The following is a 25,426-nucleotide window of genomic DNA, read 5'->3' as shown; positions in this document are numbered from 1 at the left end:
GAGATGAGGTATGCTTGAGGTTATAGGTTATGAGGTTATGCTTGAGGTTATGCCATTGCAGATTAGGAGACAGCAGCTGGCAATGAATTGTTGGGTCAGGGAGAAAGGGATACAGGAAATGAGTTTAAAGAGTATATTGAGTAGAACGTCATTAGATATAGTCTCAAATATTTTGTTATATTTTTTTTTTTGCGGAATGTTCCAAAAGGAATCGGTTCCAAAAACTTGGTAAAGTACAAGGTTGTCAACAAACAACAACGGGGCTGGCAGGTAGGATTTAGTTTCTCCCTGTCTCTGGCCTGCACTCCAGTACAGTAGGTGGCGGTAATGCACCATAACGTTGGATGTCAACCGCCGATAAACCCCACCGAAAAAGAACAAAGGGACGTTATTGCAGGAACCTGTTTGGAACGTACATTTTTTGGGGGGGGGCATTTTGCTCTCGCGATATTCCCCGTACGTACTACGTGATTACACGTCAAAGGAGCTGTGTTGGAGAATCATGGCGGAGCGCAGGAGGCATAAGAAACGGATCCAGGTAAAATCATTTTAACGCTAACTGGAAGAAGATAGTTTTTGCTTGGATGTATTACAGAGAGTTTATTTTCAAGATTGAAATATTTCCCGCAACAGACTAGTTTTCTAGTATGGTAATGTTGCTAGCGATTCGATGCTGTTGATAATAGGCGAAAAGCTGTGCTAGCAGCTAACGACTGAAATATTACATTTTGCAGGAAGTCATTTTGCATAACATTTATCTGTAACACGAATATTTCAAATAGCAATACCTAGCTATTTCAGAACATTACCTAGCTAGTTAGCGAATGTTACCGGATAATACAACATTTTGCTGAAGAGGAGGTAGATATTAGGTAGGTGACGTTACAGTAACATTAGGTATGTACAATTTGCAAGTTAGCCAGGCTATCTCAGAAACCAGGTAGAGAAAGCTAGCGCAAACCCGTAGCCAACTAGCTTTGCTACCAGCTACTAACAAAACTCGCCAGCTAACGTTACCATCAAAATGATAGGAAAGCAAGTTGCGGTTTCATGGCGGGCAACCAGATGTGAAGCCAAGACGTGTTTTGGAATATATAAATGGCTAACTAATGTTACTGTTTTGGCAAGCCAAATGCCACTGATGCGCAAGCACATCCTCATTAATTTATGTTTGATGGCCACACGAGAATAGTCTTAATTTAAAACTACGTTGACGTGTGGCATTTGGTCATTGTACAAATTGCAATAGTTTTGCAAGTAATGCTGGACTAGTTTTCTTTGGGGTAAGTCCCTCTCAGTTGTTTGAGACAAACTCCGGGTGGATATAATTTGTGTTACGTTCCAACAGGAATCTGTTCCAAAAAACTTCGTAAATAACAAGTTTGCCAATAAACAACGCATACAAAGTTGTATAGCGGTAGAATAAGATACCGGGTAGGGAGTGGGCTACTTTGTTTTCACTCACCACGTTTATTCCGAAAAATGTCTCCGGTAGCCTATGGACAAACATTAAGAATAAACTACGTGGTGAGTTGATGCCTATTCGGCATCTAGTTAGTTGAATTGATTATGCAAATTTGTATGCGTTGTTTGTTGACAACCTTGTACTTTACCAAGTTTTTGGAACCGATTCCTTTTGGAACATTCCGCAAATTATACCCACCCTCAAAGTCATGCCAACACACGAAATGCAACTCGACAACCTGATGACAATAACATACCTTACTGTATGTAGTGTAATGGAAGTTAATCGAATCGATTACACACAATTCAGGCCTTCTGGTCATTGTCAAATTACGCAACAGGTTCACATCACCTTGACATGCATCAACAACAGCTGATAGGCGACACCTTGGCTGTCAGTGGTAAAAAAAAAAATGGCTTAATATTCCATATGTCCTTGTCCTGGCTGCAGGAACAGGGTATGTTATTATGCAATAGTTGAAATTACATCTATTCCTTTATATCCAGTTTGCTCTCTTTTTTTTCTCTCAAGCTCTGTCTCATGCGATGGTAAGGGAAAAACACATGTTTTGAATAACTGATTACTATGTTGCTTTATTACTATGATGAGTGATGTGAACTTTCGGTGAGCATAAACATTGAACAAAACACTACCCAGGTTTGATTGCTGGCAGTGGCTATGCTTTCCTCGTCAACTATTTGACTGTAACCAGATTTGGACTTGAATTTTATTTGGCCACGACGTGGGCAGCTGAGAGAGGGGGCAGCTGTGCCTGAAAGAGTAGGGACTATCAAGACAACGTTGTGAAACGAGGAGATAATCTACTGCCTGGTATTTCCAAGAAGAACACAGGTTTTAGTTTGCCTATTGCGTAATGCTTTTGCTATGGTGGGCCCTACTGAACAGAACTGTCTTTCATAGGGGAAGCGAGGGTGGCCTAAGTCCCTCTCCTCATATTCATAGGATAGGCTCAGGTAAAGACGGGAGTTTTTTCCATTTAGTGGGGCCTCGTGTGTCTGTATTTTGTGACTGATGATGCCCATACCTGAACCAAAGCCCTGTTTCAAAGCCCTCCTTGCTTCATCATGTGCTGTATAGCTTTCGAAGCCAGCCAGCTGGGCCAGAAGCAGCAGCAGGCAGGACTGAATCTCGTTGTGCTGATGCTCTCTCATTCCCCTCCATGTTAGCAGGCAGTACTGGCTTCAGTGTCGGACCAGGGCCATATTCAGTCAGTAGGCATGGAGCAGGAGATTATGAAACTGAGCAAAATGGAGGGGGGTGCGAGGGAATTGACCAATGATAGTTTGTGTTCGTTGTCTGTAATGTCCAAAACAAGAACTACATTCCCATATATCACCATAATACGACTATTTCTGGAATTCCCAGTGAAATAGCCTGTTACATCATTCCATTTTGTTGATTTTAGAAATGCTTCTTTAGAAATCATATGAAATGCTTCAATTCATGAATGTCATTCAACACCACGTGGTCATATGCTGGATGGCAGCCCCCCTCCCCCCAATTCTAACCTTAACCATTAGTAGGGAAAATGCTAAACTGGCCCAAGATAAGAGTCTAGTTGCAACTTCACCCTAATCCTTTTGTCATTTGTAGCTCAGTTTGTAGAGTATGGTGCCCCTGTAACCCAGTTAGTGGTAGAGCATGGTGCTCCTGTAGCTCAGTTGGTAGAGCATGGTGCTCCTGTAGCTCAGTTGGTAGAGCATGGTGCTCCTGTAGCTCAGTTGGTAGAGCATGGTGCTCCTGTAGCTCAGTTGGTAGAACATGGTGCTCCTGTAGCTCAGTTGTTAGAGCATGGTGCCCCTGTAGCTCAGTTGGTAGAGCATGGTGCCCCTGTAGCTCAGTTGTTAGAGCATGGTGCCCCTGTAGCTCAGGTGGTGGTAGAGCATGGTGCCCCTGCAGCTCAGGTGGTGGTAGAGCATGGTGCTTGAAACGCCATGGTATTTGGTTTGATTCCTGGGACTACCCATGCGTATAATATATGCACGCAAGTCTCTTTGGATAAAAGCATCTGCTAAATGACATGAAGGGGCAGGAGCAGCAGCAAATGTGTCGCAGCGGAAGAGTAAGTATTGACGGTATTCAACTCAACATGGCATTGTAGCACACAGACTTGTGATTTCCCTTTTTCCTCACTGTGTAGGAGGTGAGTGAGCCCACCAAGGAGGAGAAGGCGGTGGCCAAGTACCTCCGCTTCAACTGCCCCACCAAGTCCACCAACATGATGGGCCACCGGGTGGACTACTTCATCGGTCAGTGCTCCGTTCATACGCTCTCGTTCGTTCACTCATTTAGGACATTGATTCTCCAACCAGTCAGCGGCAGTTGGTGCCTGTCCCCACAGCATTTGATCTTTCAGTACTAGCACACAAAGTGCTTAAATTAGTCAACTATCATCAAGCTGTGACTAGGCCTAGTTGAATCTGTTGGAATTAGAGGTTGACCGAATATGATTTTTCGATACCGATTATTGGAGGACCAAAAAAAGCTGATACCAATTAATCGGCCCATTTTAAAAACATTTTATATATATATTAGGTCGACCGACTAATCGGAATGGCCGATTAATTAAGGCCGATTTCAAGTTTTCATAACAAATCGGAAATCTGTATTTTTGGACACTGATTTGGCCGTTTTTTTTACACCTTTATTTAATCTTTACTTAACCAGGCAAGTCGGTTAAGAACACATTCTTATTTTCAATGACAGCCTAGGAACAGTGGGTTAACTGCCTTGTTCAGGGGAAGAACGACAGATTTTCACCTTGTCAGCTCGGGAATTCAATCTTGCAACCTTACAGTTAACTAGTCCAACGCTCTAACCACCTGATTCCATTGCACTCCACGAGGAGCCTGCCTGTTACGCGAATGCAGTAAGCCAAGTTAAGTTGCTAGCTAGCATTAAACTTATCTAAAAAATCTATCAATCATAATCACTAGTTAACTACACATAGTTGATGATATTACTAGTTTATCTGGCCTGTCCTGCGTTGCAGATAATCGATGCGGTGAGTATTCACGGAAAAGGACTGTCCTTGCTGCAATGTGTACCGAACCTTAAACATCAATGCCTTTCTTAAAATCAATACACAGAAGTATATATTTTTAAACCTGCATATTTAGCTAAATAAATCCAGGTTAGCAGGCAATATTAACCAGGTGAAGTTGTCACTTCTCTTGCGTTCATTGCCCGCAGAGTCAGGGTATATGCAACAGTTTGGGCGCCTAATTTTCCAGAATTTTACGTAATTATGACATAACATTGAAGGTTGTGCAATGTAACAGGAATATTTAGACTGATGGATGCCACCCGTTAGATACAATACGGAACGGTTCTGTATTTCACTGAAAGAATAAAACGTCTTGTTTTCGAGATGATTCCGGACTCGACCATATTAATGACCTAAGGCTCGTATTTCTGTGTGTTATGTTATAATTAAGTCTATGATTTGATATTTGATAGAGCAGTCTGACTGAGCGATGGTAGGCACCAGCAGGCTCGTAAGCATTCATTCAATCAGCACTTTTGTGTGTTTTTCTGTGCTTCAAGCATTGCTCTGTTTATGACTTCAAGCCCATCAACTCCCGAGATTAGGCTGGTGTAACCGATGTGAAATGGCTAGCTAGTTAGCGGGGTGCGCGCTAATAGCTTTTCAAACGTCACTCGCTCTGAGACTTGGAGTAGTTATTCCCCTTGCTCTGCATGGGTAACGCTGCTTCGAGGGTGGCTGTTGTCAATGTGTTCCTGGTTCGAGCCCAGGTAGGGGCGAGGAGAGGGACGGAAGCTATACTATTACACTGGCAATACTAAACTGCCTATAAGAACATCTAATAGTCAAAGGTATATGAAATAGTCCTATAATAACTACAACCTAAAACTTCTATCTGGGAATATTGAAGACTCATGTTAAAAGGAACCACCAGCTTTCATATGTTCTCATGTTCTGAGCAAGGAACTTAAACGTTAGCTTTCTTACATGGCACATATTGCACTTTTACTTTCTTCTCCAACACCTTTTTTGCATTATTTAAACCAAATTGAACATGTTTCATTATTTATTTGAGGCTAAATTGATTTGATTGATGTATTATTTTAAGTGTTCATTCAGTATTGTTGTAATTGTCATTATTACAAATACATTTCAAAAATCGTCCGATTAATCGGTAGCAGCTTTTTTTGGTCCTCCAATAATCGGTATCGTCGTTGAAAAATCATAATCGGTCGACCTCTAATATATATTTGTAATAATGACAATTACAACAATACTGAATGAACAATGAGCACTATTATTTTAACTTAATATAATACATCAATAAAATCAATTTAGTCTCAAATAATTAATGAAACATGTTCAATTTTGTTTAAATAATGCAAAAACAGAGGTGCAGTGGTTAAGGGCGCTGTACTGCAGTGCCAGCTGTGCCACCAGAGATTCTGGGTTCGCGCCCAGGCTCTGTTGTAACCAGCCGCGACCGGAGGTACGTGGGGTGACGGTTTGTCCTGGTTAGGGAGGGGTTGGCCGGAAGGGATATCCTTGTCTCATCGCGCACCAGCGACTCCTGTGGCGGGTCGGGCGCAGTGCACGCTAATCAAGGTTGCCAGGTGCGCAGTGTTTCCTCCGGCACATTGGTGCGGCTGGCTTCTGGGTTGGATGCGCGCTGTGTTAAGAAGCAGTGTGGCTTGGTTGGGTTGTGTATCGGAGGACGCATGACTTTCAACCTTCGTCTCTCCCGAGCCTGTACGGGTGTTGTAGCGATGAGACAAGATAGTAGCTACTAAACAATTGGACACCACGAAATTGGGGAGAAAACGGGATAAAATTCCAAATAAAAAAATATTAAAAATAATGCAAAAACAAAGCGTTGGAGAAGAAAGTAAAAGTGCAATATGTGCCATGTAAGAAAGCTAACGTTTAAGTTCCTTGCTCAGAACATATGAAAGCTGGTGGTTCCTTTTAACATGAGTCTTCAATATTCCCAGGTTGTAGTTATTATACGACTATTTCTCTCTCTACCATTTAAATTTCATATACCTTTGACTATTGGATGTTCTAATAGGTATTGCCAGCCTAATCTCGGGAGTTGATAGGCTTTAAGTCATAAAGAGCTGCTGGCAAATGCAATAAAGTGCTGTTTGAACGAATGCTTACGAGCCTGCTGCTGCCTACCATCGCTCAGTCAGACTGCTCTCTCAAATCATAGACTTAATTCTAATATAATAACACACAGAAATACGAGCCGTAGGTCATTAATATGGTCAAATCCGGTAACTGTAAGTTTGAAAACAAAACGTTTATTCTTTCAGTGACATACGGAACCGTTCCGTATTGTATCGAACGGGTGGCATCCTTAAGTCTAGATATTCCTGTTACATTGCACAACCTTCAATGTTATGTCATAATTATGTCAAATTAGTTTGCAACAAGCCAGGCGGCCCAAACTGTTGCATATACCCTGACTCTGCGTGCAATGAACGCAAGAGAAGTGACACAATTTCCCTAGTTTAATATTGCCTGCTAACATGAATTTCTTTTAACTAAATATGCAGGCTTAACATTTTTTTACTTCTGTGTATTGATTTTAAGAAAGGCATTGATGTTCATGGTTAGGTATATTCATGCAACGATTGTGCTTTTTTCGCAAATGACCTTTTGTTAAATCATCCCCCGTTTTGGCGAAGTTGGCTGTCTTTGTTAAGAAGAAATGGTCTTCACACAGTTCGCAACGAGCCAGGCGGCCCAAACTGCTGCATATACCCTGACTGTTGCACAGAACGCAAGAGAAGTGACACAATTTCCCTAGTTAAAATAAATTCATGTTAGCAGGCAATATTAAATAAATATGCAGGTTTAAAAATATATACTCCTGTGTATTGATTTTAAGAAAGGCGTTGATGTTTATGGTTAGGTACACGTTGGAGCAACAACAGTGCTTTTTTTCGCGAATGCGCTTGTCAAATCACCTGTTTGGCGAAGTCGGCTGTGATTCAATGACAAATTAACGGGCACCGCATTGATTATATGCAACGCAGGACAAGCTAGATAAACTAGCAATATCATCAACCATGTGTAGTTAACTAGTGATTATGATAAGATTGATTGTTTTTTATAAGATGCTTTTAATGCTAGCTAGCACCTTACCTTTGCTCCTTGCTGCACTCGCATAACAGCTAGTCAGCCTGCCACGCAGTGTCCTCGTGGAGTGCAATGTAAATCGGTCATGATCGGTGTTCAAACATGCCGATTACCGATTGTTATGAAAACTTGAAATCGCCCGGCCATTCCGATTAATCGGTCGACCTTAGTTGGAATATCTCTACTTCAAATAGGCTATCATTGTGGGGACTGGTTTGAGAAACAGTTTTTGTGATTTTTTTTTTTTGTTGTTGTTGACCACTTGACAAGGAAAACCCCAATTTTAGACTTTAAAGCTGCAATAAATCATTTTTGGGCCGACCCAACTCAATTCACATAGAAATATGTGTTTATAGAATGACAGATCCCACTTGAATGCAAGTCTAAAAAGCTGTAGATCTGTTCTATGTGCGCAATTTCTATGCTTCCTGTAATTTTCTGCACTATACTTTATTGTTTTGTCACACAAACGTGGGCAAACTATTAGAATTTAAGCAACCAGGAAATGGCAGAGCGTTTTCTGCGTAGTGCATCTTTACTTAAGGCCTGAAGTTTTTCCTGGTCAGGATAAATCTGGGCCTTAGTAGTAGGCCTAATGACGACGGTGTCTTGATGTGAGAGATGACAATTGCCGTTTATTTGTTATTTCTTCCGGTCCTGCTGAGTTGCAGGTTGGAATAGAGTTAACCTTTGACCCAGAATCTCTCACTATATCTCATAGTAGTACTGTTGACCTGCCAATGTTTACATTTGCCAATGACTTTAGCCCCATAGCAAACCTATTCTGTCAACAGTGTCAGTAAATGCTGCACAGTCGTTGGTGTCAGTAAATGCTGTACAGTCGTTGTTTTAAATATCTGTGACGTGCTGTCTGTTGGAGAGGAGTTTTTGTACACATCCCCAGGGGCCAGGATTACAGAATGTTTTCATAGCATGCTAGTAGCATGCTAGTCATTGAGTTTCAACGTACCCTATCACTCTACCACCGGTGATGTCATTTTGAACATGGTTGTCTGTTTCCCTTTTGTCAGCCTCCAAGGCGGTGGACTGTCTGCTGGACTCCAAGTGGGCCAAAGCCAAGAAGGGAGAGGAGGCCGTGTTCACCACCAGAGACTCTGTGGTGGACTACTGCAACAAGTTAGTCTAATGTGGCAGTGCTGGATGTTGTCTAACTACCACCCTACACTAGAACAGAAGTTGCTTTCACACTACACATTGTTCACTACAACTTTCATGTGTGTATGTTGTCCCTATGTAATTAGGAAGTTCGAGGCATAAGAATATTGGGGCAAAATGTGTGTAATGTGAAAGGTTCTACAAGGACTTTATACAGGCTCCCAATGGTTTCAGGGGCTCCCAACAACATCTGAAACAATAGGATGAAGCACTGAACAATATTTGATCATGGTTGATCTTAATTATGTGTTCCGGGGTTTCTGCTCTCCTCCTCCAGGCTGCTGAAGAAGCAATTCTTCCACCGTGCTCTGAAAGTCATGAAGAAGAAGCCAGAGAAGGACATCAAGAAAGACAAGGAGAAAGAAAAAGAGAAGAAGAAGGATTCCAAGGATGTAGAGGCTTCAGATGTAAAGAAGGAGAAAGAGAAGAAGAAGGATGCAGAGGCTTCAGATGTAAAGAAGGAGAAAGAGAAGAAGAAGGATGCAGAGGCTTCAGATGTAAAGAAGGAGAAGAGTGTATGTAAATTGAATGAACTGAATATATGAACATGTTGTATAGTTTGTAACAGGTTAGACCACTGAAGTGGTTTGGTCATAGAATCTAGATCAATCGTATTCAAAAAAAATTTTATAAAGGCCATATGTCCATACTGTTTCTTTGTGCTCAGGACGATAGCCCCGGAACGCCAAAGAAGAAAAAAGACGTGAAGAAGAAATTCAAACTGGAGCCTCATGAGGATCAGCTCTTCTTGGATGGCAATGAGGTGAGTTGGAACACAAGGAATCCTGGGAAAAGGGCTCCGCCTCTCCAAAGATTAGGATGGATAAAAATCTGAAAGCCGGACTTTCTGGAAAAGTGAGCATGTTTCAGTTGGCGTTGTAGCCAGAGGTCATTGTTGTAATATTCACTTTGAAAGACGGTGAAGATTCTGATCTTTGTGGCATGAATTCAGCACATTGGTGTTTGTGTTTCCCTGTGACATGTTGAGAGAATTCCAGAGCAAACAAGTTTACTTTCACAAGATAACTGTTTGTGGGGGTGCACGTAATGAGGCACATTCTCGATGATGAGAGACCTTCTTTGTGGCGTCAGTTTGCCATGCAAGCATGACATGATGGTATGATGGCAAAAGGTTCAATGTGACTTGCACGGAGTTCACCGTGTGATGTGTAAAAAACAGTGAATCCCTATGATTGATAAATTAAAAACTATTTCTAAGGTGAAATTTAAAATGATCACATTTACTCCACTTTCCAGGTATTTGTTTGGATCTACGACCCAGTCCATTTTAAAACCTTTGCCATGGGACTGATTCTGGGTGAGTGGAATTGTAGTATTAATTACCTAGAATATTCCATTTTGATAACTGATTAAACTGTCTTACACAAATAACGGATAATTGCGGCTGAATTGGTAGGGATGGTCATGAGTAGTCGGAATGGACGGCAAAACTCCATCTCTAACCAGAGGTCGAAACGTTGTCTTAAAGATTCTAGTGTTTGATTCTAGTGTTCCATTTGTACATGTGCATTTGCGAGGCACAATAAAAAAAAGAAGCCAAGCATCACTCCGTCCCTAAATTCCCTTTCCCCTCCCGTGTCCCACTAACGCAATTGCGTTCTGATCACTCCCTCTACACATCAAATCAAATGTATTTATATAGCCCTACGTACATCAGCTGATATCTCAAAGTGCTGTACAGAAACCCAGCCTAAAACCCCAAACAGCAAGCAATGCAGGTGTAGAAGCACGGTGGCTAGGAAAAACTCCCTAGAAAGGCCAAAACCTAGGAAGAAACCTAGAGAGGAACCAGGCTATGTCTTCTGGCTGTGCCGGGTGGAGATTATAACAGAACATGGCCAAGATGTTCAAATGTTCATAAATGACCAGCATGGTCGAATAATAAGGCAGAACAGTTGAAACTGGAGCAGCAGCACGATCAGGTGGACTGGGGACAGCAAGGAGTCGTCATGTCAGGTATTTCTGGGGCATGGTCCTAGGGCTCAGGTCCTCCGAGAGAGAGAAAGAAAGAGAGAATTAGAGAGAGCATATGTGGGATGGCCAGTCCTCTTCTGGCTGTGCCGGGTGGAGATTATAACAGAACATGGCCAAGATGTTCAAATGTTCATAAATGACCAGCATGGTCGAATAATAATAAGGCAGAACAGTTGAAACTGGAGCAGCAGCACGGCTAGGTGGACTGGGGACAGCAAGGAGTCATCATGTCAGGTAGTCCTGGGGCATGGTCCTAGGGCTCAGGTCCTCCGAGAGAGAGAAAGAAAGAGAGAAGGAGAGAATTAGAGAACGCACACTTAGATTCACACAGGACACCGAATAGGACAGGAGAAGTACTCCAGATATAACAAACTGACCCTAGCCCCCCGACACAAACTACTGCAGCATAAATACTGGAGGCTGAGACAGGAGGGGTCAGGAGACACTGTGGCCCCATCCGAGGACACCCCCGGACAGGGCCAAACATATAACCCCACCCACTTTGCCAAAGCACAGCCCCCACACCACTAGAGGGATATCTTCAACCACCAACTTACCATCCTGAGACAAAGCTGAGTATAGCCCACAAAGACCTCCGCCACGGCACAACCCAAGGGGGTTGCGGGCTAAATGAGCCCACAAGCTCCCGTTAGGCCTACAGAAATAAATGCTCTATAAAAACATATCTAACTGATGGGATACACAAGCTACATTCCTTACCAAATGACTACAGTTTTATCGCGTTCAAAATGGACTTGTTGACCGAAGTAGGGGGGATAGGTGGTTCCGGCAACGAGCAGTTTTGGAATAATTGCGTCACGTAATTTTTCCTGCTTAGGCTACTTTGCGAACTGCTTGTGCCATTTAGAACAGATTCGCCTAGGCTATAACACTTTTTTAAACATAGACAGTGAAACAAATTCAAAAACGTGAGTTTGATAAAGACAGCGTGTATTTTCAATCATTAAGCCTATATCTACTCACCTAACAGATGTAGTGGCTGCAGTTCGTCACCATGCATCGTTCAATGTGGAATTGTTAATCCATTTTTTTAATTCCAAAGAATAGCAGAATAAACTAAATCGAACGTCTCAATCGAAAATTCTGTTTTGTAACCCAGAATTTTTTTTGCCTCGACATATTGAGCCCAGTTTTAAGCGAGCACTCGGAGAATAACTATTCCAGACGCGCATCAATTAGCACTGGCAACTTTTTTTTTTTTTTCAATTTGGAAAAATATTCTGTTCTATTTTATTCTGTTATGTTACATCATGATTTATACTGTAAAATAGGAGCCTCCTGACTGTGGTATGGGCTCGGGAAATTAACTAAACAAGGCTAGGCCGTTGCACAGCCATAGGCTTTTACAAGCAAGCGGCACTGTTGATGTTAGTGCCTTTTTTTTATTTTATTATTATTATTTTCTTTGGAGATTATATATAATATAATTAGTTGATTTTACGGTTTCAATAAATTAATCTTAAAATGGCACTTGTTTTTTTTTTTATTGACGTGTGTGCGTATATATGGGGCAATTAGGATTTGTTACCTGTCGTGGTTATGATAAATCGGGCATTGTTTGCGCACTGTTAGCATACAGATAAATGCTCACATTTTTTTCCAGTGCAGGCCTTGTGTTCTAAAAGTCACTTTTTTTATTTGACTACAGGGGAAAAAATCTGTTTCTGTCTCTGTTTCCAGTAATTGCAGTGATCGCGGCCACTCTCTTCCCGCTGTGGCCGGCTGAGATGCGTGTGGGTGTGTACTACCTGAGCGTGGCAGCAGGCTGTTTCGTGGCCAGTATACTGCTGTTGGCTGTTGGTAAGAAAGAAAACACCCAACCTCTTGACACTTGTGTACAACTAAAAATAGTATAACTAATAGCCTTCTCTCGTCCTCCTTTTGGCAAATCAGACTGCGACTCCATTTTGCTCCTCCCCGCCTACAAACAAACACTCAAAAGGGATGTTCCGGTGGTCAGGTCTGTACAACGCTGTTCTGACCAATCAGAATCCATGCTCCAAGATTGTTTTGATCACGCGGACTGGAATATGTTCCAGGTCGCGTCTGGGGATAACATCATTGAATACACCGACAAAAATAAAGAGATGATGTGATACCGGTGGTATCTTTCAAAACTTACCGGAATCCAAAAACGTAGATTGATGGCAGCCTTGTTGGGAAACTGAAGGAGAGACATGCTGCTTATAAACAGGGCAAAGTGACCTGGGATAACTGTATGGTTAAACAGCACAAATACGACCCACACAGATCGACAAAAATGCGAGACACAAGTATAGGGACAAAATGGAGGAGTAATTCAGCGGGTCGGATACGAGGCATATGTGGCAGGGGCTTCTAACGATCACGGATTACAAAAAGAAAGCCAATCACAGACACTAACACCGGAAGAGCTAAACCCCTTTTTCTCACGCTTGGAGCATAAGGGTGAGCCACCGAGGACAGCGAAGGATACGTGCTGATGGTCTCCACGGGGGACATACGTACCACTCACTTCTGTCATCATGAAGTGCTTCAAGAGGCTAGTCAAACACCACATCACCTCAACTTCTTGACAAACGTAGCCTACATTACCACCTCCACACTGATCTTCAACATGGGGGGCCTCACAATGGTGTGTCCTCAGTCCCTTCCTGTATTCCCTGTATACCCATGGCTGCGTGGCCTCACACAGTTACAACTCCTTCATCAAGTTCGCTGACAACACGACAGTAGTAGGCCTGTTTACCAACAACGAGACGGCCTACAGAGAGGAGGTAGGACACTGCTGGCGTGGTGCCAGGTAAACAATCTCTCCCTCAACGTCAGCATAACAAAGGAGCTGATTGTGGACTTCAGGAGGAACGAGGCTGGGCACGCCCCTTCCCTGTCAACAGGGCCGCCGTGGAGACAGTCAAAAACGTCAAGTTCCTCGGGCTACACATCTCCGAGGAGCTCATCAGGGAACTCGGCCACCTGACCTACGGCCTGTTCTCCACACAGCTGAATAGTCCCGCCCACCCCCCACATTCCCTGTGCATGTGATCACCATATTGCTAATACTCTTAAAGGGATACTGCCAGATTCTGACATTAAGCCCCTGTTCTACTTACAGAGTCCGATGAACTCGTGGATACCATTTCTATGTCTCTGTGTGCAGACAATTAAATGCCGGAATCTTGCAGTAACCATTTAACAGGGAATTCCAATAAAGTTAAAGTTCCGTTTTGTTCTTTTACCTTTTTATAATTTATCTTGTGTGTTTACCTAGAGACTTGAGTCAAAGTGGGTGACACGGCACCAAAGCTGATGTCACAGGGTTGCGTTCCTTCCCCTCAGCATCGTTGACGTTAGTTGCTGGCCTTTGCTTTGACATTACAATGCCATTTGACAAATGTTTATCTCCCCTTAGCTCGCTGCATCCTGTTCGTGATCATCTGGCTGGTGACGGGCGGACGCCACCACTTCTGGTTCCTGCCCAACCTCACGGCTGACGTGGGCTTCATCGACTCTTTCCGCCCGCTCTACACGCACGAGTACAAGGGCCCGCGGGACGCCAGCAAGAAGAGCCAGGACAAGACTGAGGGCAAGACCAGCGACGAGAAGGAGGGTGACGGTGAGGAGGAAGAGGAGGAAGGAGACGAGGGCACAGTGCCACAGGGGATGGAAGAAGGCGAGGTGGTGAAGGGGATGTCAGCGAGTACCGCTGAGCGCTCTGACACAGACAGCGACCGGCGTGAGGACGAGGGCTCGCAGCACAGCAATGGAAATGACTTTGAGATGATCACCCGCGAGGAGCTGGAGCAGCACACAGAGGAGGAGGAGGAGGAGGAGGAGGAAGAAGAGGGGGATGGAGAGCAGGAAGGAGACGGTGAGAGAAAGCCCGTACCTGTTCAAACATAAACATTCTATCACTGCCACCTCCTCCTCCTCCACCCTCGTGCTCCTCCAAGGACAACCTCCCACCTCCTCCAGGTCTTGTCAACCTCGCCGAGGAGACGAATCCATCTTGCCTGCTCCGATCTTCCACCAACTATACAGATGCCACGCCTGAGTATCGACACTGGTGTCAAATGGCTATAACATTGGAAAAGAGAAGCCTTATTGTGGTTCTAAAATCCCCAGCTTATTTAAACTGAGAAATGCAAACTAACTTAACAGATGTTTGTCTGAGGAAGTTGTCACGTTTGTACTCCCGACTTTCCCCCTATTTTTCGGTACTTACGTTATGACTGTTATCCCATATCATTCTAGTTAACTCATCCACTCTGTGTTATTTACCATTGCTACAATGCTCCCCTTGTATGTCTCTTGTCAATTTCCACGGGCGAGGGAGTTGGAGCTATGGAATCGTTTTTACTTGGGGAAGTACTGCCATCTTGTCTACCTACCCCTCAAATCCAGACTGTTGTCTTATGAACAACGTGCGATTTGTACAATCATGGTTAGGCTAAGCCCAGTGTTGTGTCCAGTAGCTGCAAAACACGGTAACTAAATTGAAATGGGAACCAAAATATACACATTTTCATCATTTCCCTTTGGTCTATTGTCACCCAACTGGGCCAAGGTCCTGTACTAGCAGTGGCATCTGGCCCTCTGTACACAGTTCAACTCTTGTTTTTTTACGAGTCTGATCTCTCCTCGGCAGCCATCGGACGTTACGATTGACCAACCGTTGGCTACGCCACTATAACTAATGCGGATGGACCAAAATCCATAGTTTACCCCACCACAAGAAAATACCTCACTTATTGGGGGGGGTTTTCCCGAAATATGTCTGACGAGAGAACAAAAGAATGAAGAAAAAAAATGGCGGCGGCAGATGAACGTCATTAACAATAAACAGCCTTGTGGTTCTTTTTGCGGTACTTATTTTCAATGAGAAATGTTTGGTTGATAATGATCGGTTCTGTACACACACACACACACACACACACGTAAAACCAGAGCTCATAAGAGTCATGTCCATTACAAGCAGTGGAACAACAAAAATAAAACTGGTTGTTTGAGATGCCACTTTCTAGAAGAAATGTGATCTGAGGCCACGCCCATGCAGACAGCAAAGATGGAATGGGAAACCTGTTCGTAAAGTTTTGTATTCGCCATTTAGAATCGGACATCAAGATGAAAGTGCCAAACTCGTTAATTGTTGTTACAATGCATGCTGTTTTCATACGGGAAGACATGGCAAAAGTGTCAGCAAGGCATTTTGGTACATTTTATTCATTTTTGTAACGATTGTGTCAAATTCCAAACCTTTTACACCTTAGAAACGCAGCGCCGTATAGGAGCCAAGGCATTAGTGTGTAGACCTTCTCCCTTCAGTTCTATCTAAGCCATGCAAAGCAGGCAATATGTCCTGAAGCTTACTATACTCATTCTACGATCGCTTGTAATAGTATTGTCAGTTCAACTCGGATGCCCATACTTTCATGATAGCTTTTGTTGTGTTGCCTTCATTGGTATTCTAGTCATGCTAGCTGACAACGATGGAGACCCATGTGAATGCATGGGGACTTCATTGGAAACCAATGTGGTTGAGGTCCAATTCTCTGTAGTGTTGCATTATGGGGGCTGTGGTCCAATACTGTCTGTTTGTAAGGTTGCATTCTTTTTGGCTGGAGTTGTTTTAGAAGCTAGTGAGGACGATATTTAAAAACATAAAGATGTCATTTATATACGGAATTCTATATCAAATATATTTTGAATTGATAAATTATGAGCCCGCTTGGTTCAACTTGAACAGAATCCTTTTTTTGGGGGGTATCAACTTATTTTCAGTAATGTTTATTTTTCTCTCTTTTTTTCTCTTTTTTTTTTTACTATAATTTTGACCACCAATAGGCATATTGTCAAGAGTGTATTGTACTCTCATTATTGGGGACTCTCACCAGAAATGTTTAATATTTAATGTGTGGATATATGATCAGATGGACTACCTATTTTTGATCTAGTTGATATTGATCGATTTTGTCATTTATTTTGTGGTAGAGGAATGTATATAGAAAACCTAGCTATGTGGCTACTTACAGCAAGTCCCACAAACATGTTTGTTTCTTGCCATAAGAATAGTGAATGATTAACTTGTGGTTGAGAAACCCGTTAGCAGTGGATTGCATAATATTTTATATTGTTGTTCCACACACAATGTTCTGGGAAGAAAGTTCACCCCGCTGTGGAATGGTAGAGCGGAGCTTGTGAGAGCAAGGGAAAGAAGTCACTTGATGATTCAGATATCCCACTCTACACAGATGGACTCAATGTCTAGACTGAGGAGTATCTTCCAGACTCATACCCGTTTCACACAATCTTGTCAACCCAAACGGTAGTGCTGGCCGGTTCCTGGAACTATGCTTGGATGCGTAACCAGGCGAGCGCAGTGCAGCTCGGTGAACTGGTCAGTAGTGTGAAAAAGGGGTACAAGTATGTCTTGCTTTCCCCCGTTCTCAGAGCTTGTTGACCTCGGTAGATCTCCAGCTTGTTTCTTCATTGTCGTGTTTCCCTGAACTTTATTCAACTGTGCGTGGCTCTTGTACAATACAAGTGTACTACTTACAACTGCACACTGTGTAGTTGGTCTCTTTTTAGTATTATTTTTTTGTGTGTGTTCATTTTCAATGCTTTTCTGTTTCCTGATGATGTCTTCTGGAGAGCAAGAGTGCATTCGTAAATTCAGTCTGGAGTTCCAGAGTGGCCTCTGGGCGTTGGTAAATTCAGTCTGGAGTTCCAGAGTGGCCTCTGGGCGTTGGTAAATTCAGTCTGGAGTTCCAGAGTGGCCTCTGGGCGTTGGTAAATTCAGTCTGGAGTTCCAGAGTGGCCTCTGGGCGTTGGTAAATTCGTCTGGAGTTCCAGAGTGGCCTCTGGGCGTTGGTAAATTCAGTCTGGAGTTCCAGAGTGGCCTCTGGGCGTTGGTAAATTCAGTCTGGAGTTCCAGAGTGGCCTCTGGGCGTTGGTAAATTCAGTCTGGAGTTCCAGAGTGGCCTCTGGGCGTTTTTCATTCATCTCGGAGTATTCAGGATGCACACTAGACACTCTGACTGAGGAGGGTTGATCCGAGCGTTCTGACCTCACAACGGTAGTCAAGCACCCAAGCTAACGTTGGCTAGCTTGCTAGCTACTTCCAGACACAAACCCCACTGAACATTTCTCGTCCTAGCAGAACTGATTTAGGCTGTTTTCATGTTATCCAGAGCGTTGGTGACTAACTGCTGCTGGAAACAATTTTATTGCGCTTTTTTTTTTTGCCGACGTTTACTGACACCGGCCATATTCAACGGGTGTTGAGCGTTCGTAAATTCATCAGTTATTCTGCGCTCTGGCACAGTCAGACGAGAGTGCTCTGAAATAGGAGTAGATCGCCAGAGTGAATTTACGAACGTGCCCCAAGTTGCCAGTAGCTGTATTACTATTTCATGAAAATCTCATTGTTCTTGAGTCTTCTTCTTGCACAGTTACCAGTCTGTTGTATATTGTAGTATGAATCTATACTGCTTTATTCCATTACATTTCTGGAAGAAAAAAACGTCATGTTTTATCTGTTAAATGTCATTAGTCACTTAGTTGTTCATATTTGAATCAATATCATTGAGGACTGTCTCTTGCAATATTTCAATATAATGTCATTAATTGAATGTCTGGAAGTATATCTGTACCTTATTGCAATAAATATATAGAAAGCAGTTGAGTTTTCGGTCTTATTTGCATGAATTGTTGGTGCTTGAATGAAATGATGCATTTCAAATGACCTGTTTTTCATCTACCCCAAGCTTAGTGTGTCAATTACATAAATAGGTCCTCTTCCAAAAAAAGATAATCTTACATCGATAATCCAGGGGCTGGTTACTGACAGCAACACACAGTTGACTCTTGCCACCTGGCTCTATCTACTTAGCCTTTTATACACTGAGTGGACAGGACATGTTTTTTCCATGACAAAGACCACGTGTCAAACTCTCCACTGAGGTCCCAGAATCTGCAGGTTTTTCTCTCCTCCCTTGTACTAGGCCACTAGTTAGTAAGGAACGCCCCTCACCTGGTTGTTTAGGTATTTAAAGGATAAAACTAAAACCTGCAGATACTAGGCAGAGTTTGATACCCCTGACAGACTGACCAGGTCAATTGTTAAATCCACTTCAATCAGTGTGGATGAGAGGTTAAAGAGGGATTTGTAAGCCTTGAGACAATTGAGACATGGATTGTGTACATTCATGGCTAAAAGTTTGCTGCTTCAGTGTCTTTAGATATTTTTGTCAGATGTTACTATGGAATACTGAAGTATAATTACAAGCATTTCATAAGTGTCAAAGGCTTTTATTGATAATTACATGAAGTTGATGCAAATAGTCAATATTTGCAGTGTTGACCCTTCTTTTTCAAGACCTCTGCAATCTGCCCTGGCATGCTGTCAATTAACTTCTGGGCCACATCCTGACTGATGGCAGCCCATTCTTGCATAATCAATGCTTGGCGTTTGTCAGAATTTGTGGGTTTTTGTTTGTCCACCCTCTTGAGGATTGGCCACACGTTCTCAATGGGATTAAGATCTGGGGAGTTCCCTGGCGATGGACCCAAAACATTGATGTTTTGTTCCCCGAGCCAATGAGTTATCACTTTTGCCGTATGGCAAGGTGCTCCATCATGCTGGAGAAGGCATTGTTCGTCAGGAAATTGTTCCTGGATGGTTGGGAGAAGTTGCTCTCGGAGGATGTGTTGGTACCATTCTTTATTCATGGCTGTGTTCTTAGGCAAAATTGTGAGTGAGCCCACTCCCTTGGCTGAGAAGCAACCTCCCACATGAATGGTCTCAGGATGCTTTACTATTTGCATGACACAGGACTGATGGTAGGGATCACCTTGTCTTCTCCGGACAAGCTTTTTTTTTCCTGAGCAAGCGCTGTACTGGTGGTGCCCCAATCCCGCAGCTGAATTCACTTTAGGACACGGTCCTGGCGCTTGCTGGACTTTCTTGGGCGCCCTGAAGCCTTCTTCACAACAATTGAACTGCTCTCCTTGAAGTTCTTGATGATCCGATAAATGTTTGATTTAGGTGCAATCTTACTGGCAGAAATATCCTTGCATGTGAAGCCCTTTTTGTGCACAGAAATTATGGCACGTGTTTCCTTGCAGGTAACCATGGTTGACAGAGGAAGAACAATGATTCCAAGCAATACCCTCCTTTTGAAGCTTCCAGTCTGTTATTCGAACTCAGTCAGCATGACCGAGTGATCTCCAGCCTTGTCCTCGTCAACACTCACACCTGTGTTAACGAGAGAATCACTGACATGATGTCAGCTGGTCCTTTTGTGGCAGGGCTGAAATGCAGTGGAAATGTTTTTGGGGGATTCATTGCAATTCATCTGATCACTCTTCATAACATTCTGGAGTATTTGAAAATTGCCATCATACAAACTGAGGCAGCAGACTTTGTGATAATTAATATTTATGTCATTCTCAAAACTTTTGGCCTCGACTGTATGTTTGCCATTCAGAGGGTGAATGGGCAAGACAAAAAATGTAAGTGCCTTTCAATGGGTTATGGTAGTAGTTGCCAGATGCACCGATTTGTGTCAAGAACTGCAATGCTTCTGGGTTTTTTAAGCTTAACATTTCCCTATATGTATCAAGAATGGTCCACCACCCAAAGGACATCCATCCAACTTGACACAACTGTGGGAAGCATTGGAGTCAACATGGGCCAGCATCCCTGTTGAACGCTTTCGACATCTTGTGGATTCCCCCAACGAATTGAGGCTGTTCTCAGGGCAAAAAGGGGGCAAAAAAAGGGGGTGCAACACCATATTAGGAAGGTGTTCCTAATATTTTGTACACTCAGTCAATAACAAAGCTGAACCAGGTGTGTGGAGGCAATTAGGTGAAGAAACTAAAGGTGTTTCGGGAAGCCAGGCTGCTGTTTCCCTATTTGGCCACTGGATGAAGCCAACGTCACATATTGGCCTTCTAGCACCAGTCCCCTTGCCACAGCCTTTGGTGTGAGTGTTTGTGGTGTGTACATACTTGTCTGTTGTATTATGGAATTATGAATACCAGCATATTGAGAGAAATAGTGCTGCTTTGTTCAGTAATGTCTCTCTCCACTGCTGCCAGGTGGGTTGTGGAGCCCTGTCTGTGACATGCACACAGAGATCAGCTTGTTCATATTGTACACATTGGATGGAGGGAGAAGCTCAGGGGGAATATTACAGGTACAATCCGTAGCCTCAATTGCTTGTCAACAGTAAAAAAATCAAGTGAAAAATCAAAGAGGGACAATTGTATGGGTTTTGCCTTTGCTTCAGCCAAGATTGTATGAACTGGTACTGGTATTTACTGTACCAGTACTGGTATTTACTGTACCAGTACTGGTATTTACTGTACTGTTACTGTACCAGTATTGGTATTTACTGTACCGGTACTGGTTTTTACAGTACAGGTACTGGTATTTACTGTACCAGTATTGGTATTTATTGTACCAGTACTAGTATTTATGGTACCAGTCAATTGGGTATTTATGGTACAGGTACTGGTATTTACTGTACTGTTACTGTACCAATACTGGTATTTACTGTACTGTTACTGTACCAATACTGGTATTTACTGTACTGTTACTGTACCAGTACTGGTATTTACTGTACCAATACTGGTATTTACTGTACTGTTACTGTACCAGTACTGGTATTTACTGTACCAATACTGGTATTTACTGTACTGTTACTGTACCAATACTGGTATTTACTGTACCAATACTGGTATTTACTGTACTGTTACTGTACCAATACTGGTATTTACTGTACCAATACTGGTATTTACTGTACTGTTACTGTACCAATACTGGTATTTACTGTACTGTTACTGTACCAGTACTGGTATTTACTGTACCAATACTGGTATTTACTGTACTGTCACTGTACCAGATTCCAAGAACACAGGATGAGATGTTACTATCCTTTGTGCAAGCACTTCCAAGAGTTAATGAACAGTGAGCCTGGTGAAATTTGGGGAGCGCATCATCAGTAGTGTACCTTTGGTTCCTAGGGTGTTTCGGCCTTTCACACTATACACCCTCCCCAAAGGCGGCCAGCGACAGGGTGATCAATCCTACGCTTGCGTCCCATTCCCAATTAGTCATAGGAGTTGCCTTGTTGATGATAGCCAACATCCCATGGGACTATGCATGGCAGGGGCATCCTCCTCCCTGAGTCAAGCATTGTTGACCGCATACCTCCTGGCCCTCTCACTTCAGGGCCCAGCTGGGGTCTTTCCTCTTCATCCAGAGCCACTGACTGCTGCCTTCTGCCGCCTCCGATACAGCTTTGATTGCCGAACGCTGGCTCTGGCCCTTAATTCCAAGGTCTCTAAGCAGTCTGGTTGTAGATGTTGCCACAAAACCTCTGCAGCCCACCTCCACTGGTCGGACTTCTGTGTTCCAGCCATGATGCCGTGCTTCGGCAGCTAGATCGGCATAGCGCAGATGCTTTCGCTCATAAGCCTCATCTACTGAGTCCTCCCAGGGTACTGTGAGCTCAATGATGAAGACCTTCTTGAGTGAACGGGACCAGAGCACCATGTCAGGTCTTAGGGTGGTGGTCGCGATCTCCGGAGGAAACACAAGTTGCCGGCCAACGTCAGCTAGCATTTTCCAGTCGCGGGCCAAGCGCAGCTGGTCTCGCTCTAATGGTGTCGAGCCGCGCTTCGGTGGTTTAGCCCCTTCGCGGACAAAATTTGTCCGTAAGGGGTGTGATGCTGCTGGGGGTGGTAGGGAGTTGGTGGCAGCTCGCTTGTCCTCCAGGGCGGACGCAAGGTTTTTAAGGACTTGGTTGTGACGCCAAGTGTAGCGTCCTTGAGTGAGGCTTGTTTTACACCCTGTGAGAATGTGCCTGAGGTTGGCTGGCATGGAACAGAGGGCACAGTCCGGATCTTCACCATACCATTGGTGAAGATTAACTGGTGTTGGAAGGACGTCATATGTTGCTCTGATGGAGAAGCTCAACCGCCTCGCTTCCATGGCCCACAGATCCTTCCAGCTTATCTTCCTCTTCTCCACACTGTCCCATCGAGTCCACTGTCCCTGTTTGGAAAGAGAGACTGCCTTGGCCCACCTTGCAGCCTCCTCCTGATGGCGTACTTCCTGCACTACCATCTTCCGCCGCTCTGGTGCAGTGGCCTTACTCCAAGCAGCACGGCTAGTTAGCCCAAGGCCTCCTCTCCCTTGCTGAACATGACCCACAATGTCAGCATGTCTGAGGGCTGCTGTTGCCTCCTGGACTGCTTTTCCTGGCCTCCATTTGCGCCCAGTTGCCAAGGTCGGCGCGTTGTTGCTCACCACTGGGTCTCGATTCATTCAGTGTCATCTGGAGCCTGGTTTTTGAACACTTGAATTCCTCTGTTAGACTGGTGAGGGGCAGCTTGAGGACACCATCTCCATAGAGGCCTATGGTGGTAAGGCATCGTGGAACTCCGAGCCACTTCTTTAAGTAGCCTGTGACTCCTCTTTCCATCTTCTCCACTGTTGAGATTGGAACCTCATACACTGCTAAGGGCCACAACACCCGGGGTAGGAGACCAAACTGCAGACACCAGGCCTTTAACTTTCCAGGTAGCTGGGTGTTGTCGATGGACTGTAGGCTACTACTGATGTCTTTGCGCAGCTGTTGCACCTGGTCTTTGTCCTTCAGGCTTGCATCATACCACCTTCCAAGGCTTTTTACCGGCTGCTCAGACACTGTTGGGATTTGGTCATCTCCGATGAAGAATTTCAGGTCAGAGAGTACTCCCTTCACAATCGAGATGCTGCGTGACTTGGATGGTTTAATCTTCATACGGGCCCAGCTGATGTTCTCCTCGAGTTTTCTGAGCAGTCTCCTGGTGCATGGGACAGTGGTGGTCAATGTTGTAATGTCGTCCATGTAGGCTCTGAGTGGAGGGAGGCGGAAACCAGAGTCGACCCGCTGTCCACCAGCAACCCATTTTGAGGATCTGATGATAACCTCCATTGCCATTATAAATGCCAACGGAGAAATGGTACATCCCGCCATTATACCTACATTCAGGCACTGCCATGAGGTGGTGAACTCTGAGGTGGTAAAGCAGAACTGCAGATCCTGGAAGTACGACTTCACCAGGGTTGTGATGGTGTCCGGTATGTGGAAAAATCTGAAGGCAGACCACAGGAGTTCATGGGGCACAGAGCCAAATGCATTGGCGAGGTCAAGAAAGACTACATGGAGGTCCCTTTTTTCCACCTTGGCCATTTGGATCTGGTGCCAGATCATGCTGGAATGTTCCAAGCAGCCAGAGAACCCTGATATTCCTGCCTTCTGTACAGATGTATCGACGTACGCATTCCTTTGCAGGTACTCGGCCATCCTCTGGGCAATGACCCTAAAGAAGATTTTACCCTCGACATTCAGTAAGGAGATTGGGCGGAATTGGCTGATGTTCACTGCATCCTTCTCCTTAGGGATCAGGACCCCGCCTGCCCTACGCCACACTTTGGGTATTATCTTATTTTTCCAAGCTGTTCTCATAAGCCTCCAGAGGAACCTCAGGACGTCTGGTGCGTTCTTATACACTTTGTACGGGACTCCATTTGGCCCCGGGGCTGATGCTGTTCTTGCCCGTCGAACTGTGTTTTCCACCTCTTTCCATGTCGGAGGGCTGGTCTCAATATGATGTTCCGGGGGTTCAATGGGTGGGATATCTGATGGGATGGCCAGATGTTCATGTCGCTTTGAGTCAAAGTTTGTTGTTCTCAGGTGCTCCTCTAGGTCTTTCTTTGTTGTTTTTAGAGCTCCACTTTTTTTCCTTCGTGAAGAGACTTTTAAGGAACTTGAAGGGATCTTTATAGAATCGAGTTCTAGTTTGTTCTTTCTTCCTTCTGCGTTTCCGTAGGTTCTCTGCTCTGCGGAGGGATGCCAACCGGGTTTTGATATCAGCCTGAAGTGCCTCTATGCCCTCCTTTTCCACTTCCGAGGCCTTCTTCCACTGTTTCTTAAGCTGTCGCCTTTCTTGAACGAGGTGCTTGATTTCTTGTTGCCTCCTGGAAACTGGTGGGGTTGGAACCTTTCTCCCGCCTTTTGCCTCTTCCACTCCAAATCTTTCTGTCCCGTACTCATAGATAATGTCCCCCATCCTCTCCAACTTCTTCTCCACTGTGCCTCGAAGTTTCTCGAGGGTCAAGGTAAGGTCAGTATTCACTGTTTCCCACAACTTCTTGTCACTGGCGCCAGGCCACTTCACATACGGCCTGTGCCCTGGTAGTCTCCTCTCGACTGCAGGTCTGGGAGGCTCGGTGATTTCCACTCCTGTTGTTGGTTCCACCTCAGTTGTTACTTCGGTGCTTGAGTTTACGTCCTCCATGACAGTGGTGCTGATGCACTGCAAACTATGGTTTGCATCCAGTTGCTGTGCTTCATTCGACTGATTTGATCGCTTTCGCAGAAAGTAATCAATGCGAGGCCTCTGTCTCTCTTTACCCAAACACCCCTTCTTCCCCTGGTGGATCCTCAACCCATGGTGTGATGTAACTTTCCTCCAACCACAGACACATACCTGCATCTGTTTGTGGCCCGCTGTTGCAGCAGAACTTGTGACAGTTGCTGTGGTGTTCTCTTGTGCTGTGCTCTCATTACTCGTAGTCGTTT

General features: G+C 44.2%; 1 protein-coding gene across 1 annotated transcript; it reads left to right on the top strand.

The window, feature by feature from the left end:
- The first annotated feature begins 424 nt into the window (after positions 1-424).
- LOC110509043 (translocation protein SEC62) lies at positions 425-18,466 on the top strand. Its single transcript, XM_021589988.3, has 8 exons — positions 425-538; positions 3,627-3,735; positions 8,648-8,753; positions 9,070-9,307; positions 9,460-9,555; positions 10,050-10,110; positions 12,489-12,608; positions 14,200-18,466. The coding sequence occupies exons 1-8, from the start codon at positions 503-505 to the stop codon at positions 14,688-14,690; spliced, it is 1,257 nt and encodes a 418-aa protein (XP_021445663.3). The 5' UTR covers positions 425-502; the 3' UTR covers positions 14,691-18,466.
- The last annotated feature ends 6,960 nt before the right edge of the window (positions 18,467-25,426 follow it).

Source organism: Oncorhynchus mykiss, chromosome 28, assembly GCF_057628025.1.
Source record: "Oncorhynchus mykiss isolate SJ-2025 chromosome 28, ASM5762802v1, whole genome shotgun sequence".
NCBI classification, from domain to species: Eukaryota; Metazoa; Chordata; class Actinopteri; order Salmoniformes; family Salmonidae; genus Oncorhynchus; species Oncorhynchus mykiss.
The sequence above is the reverse complement of the archived record's forward strand: the minus strand, read 5'-3'. Positions and strand labels throughout refer to the sequence as shown.

Bases quoted from the DNA above. Each gene is read 5' to 3' on its own strand.
- LOC110509043 (XM_021589988.3), top strand. From the start codon at position 503: ATGGCGGAGCGCAGGAGGCATAAGAAACGGATCCAG. The intron at 3,736-8,647 runs GTCAGTGCTCCG...CCCTTTTGTCAG, and splicing joins CCGGGTGGACTACTTCATCG to CCTCCAAGGCGGTGGACTGT. The intron at 9,308-9,459 runs GTATGTAAATTG...CTTTGTGCTCAG, and splicing joins ATGTAAAGAAGGAGAAGAGT to GACGATAGCCCCGGAACGCC.